The sequence below is a fragment of the Monopterus albus genome, unplaced genomic scaffold (assembly GCF_001952655.1).
Source record: "Monopterus albus unplaced genomic scaffold, M_albus_1.0 scaffold235.1, whole genome shotgun sequence".
In the NCBI taxonomy this organism is placed as follows: Eukaryota; Metazoa; Chordata; class Actinopteri; order Synbranchiformes; family Synbranchidae; genus Monopterus; species Monopterus albus.
The window spans coordinates 192,027-193,000 of record NW_018128115.1 but is presented as its reverse complement, the minus strand read 5'-3'; the positions used below and the strand labels follow the sequence as shown (position 1 = coordinate 193,000).

General features: G+C 39.1%; 1 protein-coding gene across 1 annotated transcript in view; it reads right to left on the bottom strand.

Moving 5' to 3' along the window:
- The window catches only part of LOC109971828 (wiskott-Aldrich syndrome protein family member 3-like), a 10,075-nt gene that overhangs the window by 3,181 nt on the left and 5,920 nt on the right, over positions 1 to 974 (bottom strand). The window contains exon 4 of the mRNA XM_020620323.1: positions 228 to 381. Coding sequence (XP_020475979.1) covers positions 228 to 381 — 154 coding nt within the window. The remainder of the gene's footprint in view (positions 1 to 227; positions 382 to 974) is intronic.

Genomic DNA, 974 nt, shown 5'->3' with positions numbered 1-974 from the left:
TACAGCACCCCATGGAGTCAATAAATCTGACTCTATGACTGTTCAGATTTGTTTTCACAAATACAGAACCTGACTTGGATTTGCAGTTTCTGCCAAAAAGACACAAACATGCTAAACTACTGACCAATCCAAATTTTCAGACCCCACCTACTGGTTTAGTTCTAAAACAGACCACTTGGTGAGGACTACTAGTCTGGTCCACTGTCTAGGATCTAGGGTTAACTGACCTGTAGGGAGTTAGGATGTTGAGGGGTGGGGGCTTGTCACAGCGTTGGTACATCTCCAGTACCGGGTTGAGGATGGAGCTCCGTGACACCACCTGCTGGTCCTGGATGGTACTGCTCCTGAAAGCCTTCCTCATGTTGATATCCTGCAGAGATACTGCACCACAAGCAGTAGCATTACTACCTCGGTGTAGTAGTAGTTGTAGTAGGAGCAGAATTGTGATCCTGCTAGGTGTTGTAGTATAGGTATTTGACGTCTTTGCATTTTATACAAGCTTGATAAATGTGCACAATTTATGGTTTATAAACACACACAGGAACTTGAGAAGATAAAGAAATGGTGTGACAGTAATATACTATCTCTGAATCTGGATAAAACTAAATATATGGTATTTGGGAATCATAGACTAGATAATGAACTTCAATTGAAAATTGGGGGAGCTAATATAGAATGAGTACTTAAAATTAACTTTCCAGGTGTCATAGTTGATGACAAATTCTCTTGGAAATTGAATATCAGATATGTTCAGCACAAAATAACAAAAAATATATTGATATTGGCAAGGGTTAGATATATTTTGGACGGGAAAGCACTACGCATTTTGTATTCTTCACTGATTTTACCATACTTAGAGTATGGCGTTGAAAACTGGGGAAATACATACAAAAGCTCACTTCAACCATTGTATATATTACAAAAAAGAGCGATAAGAATTGTGCATAAGATGGGGTACAGGGATCACACCAATG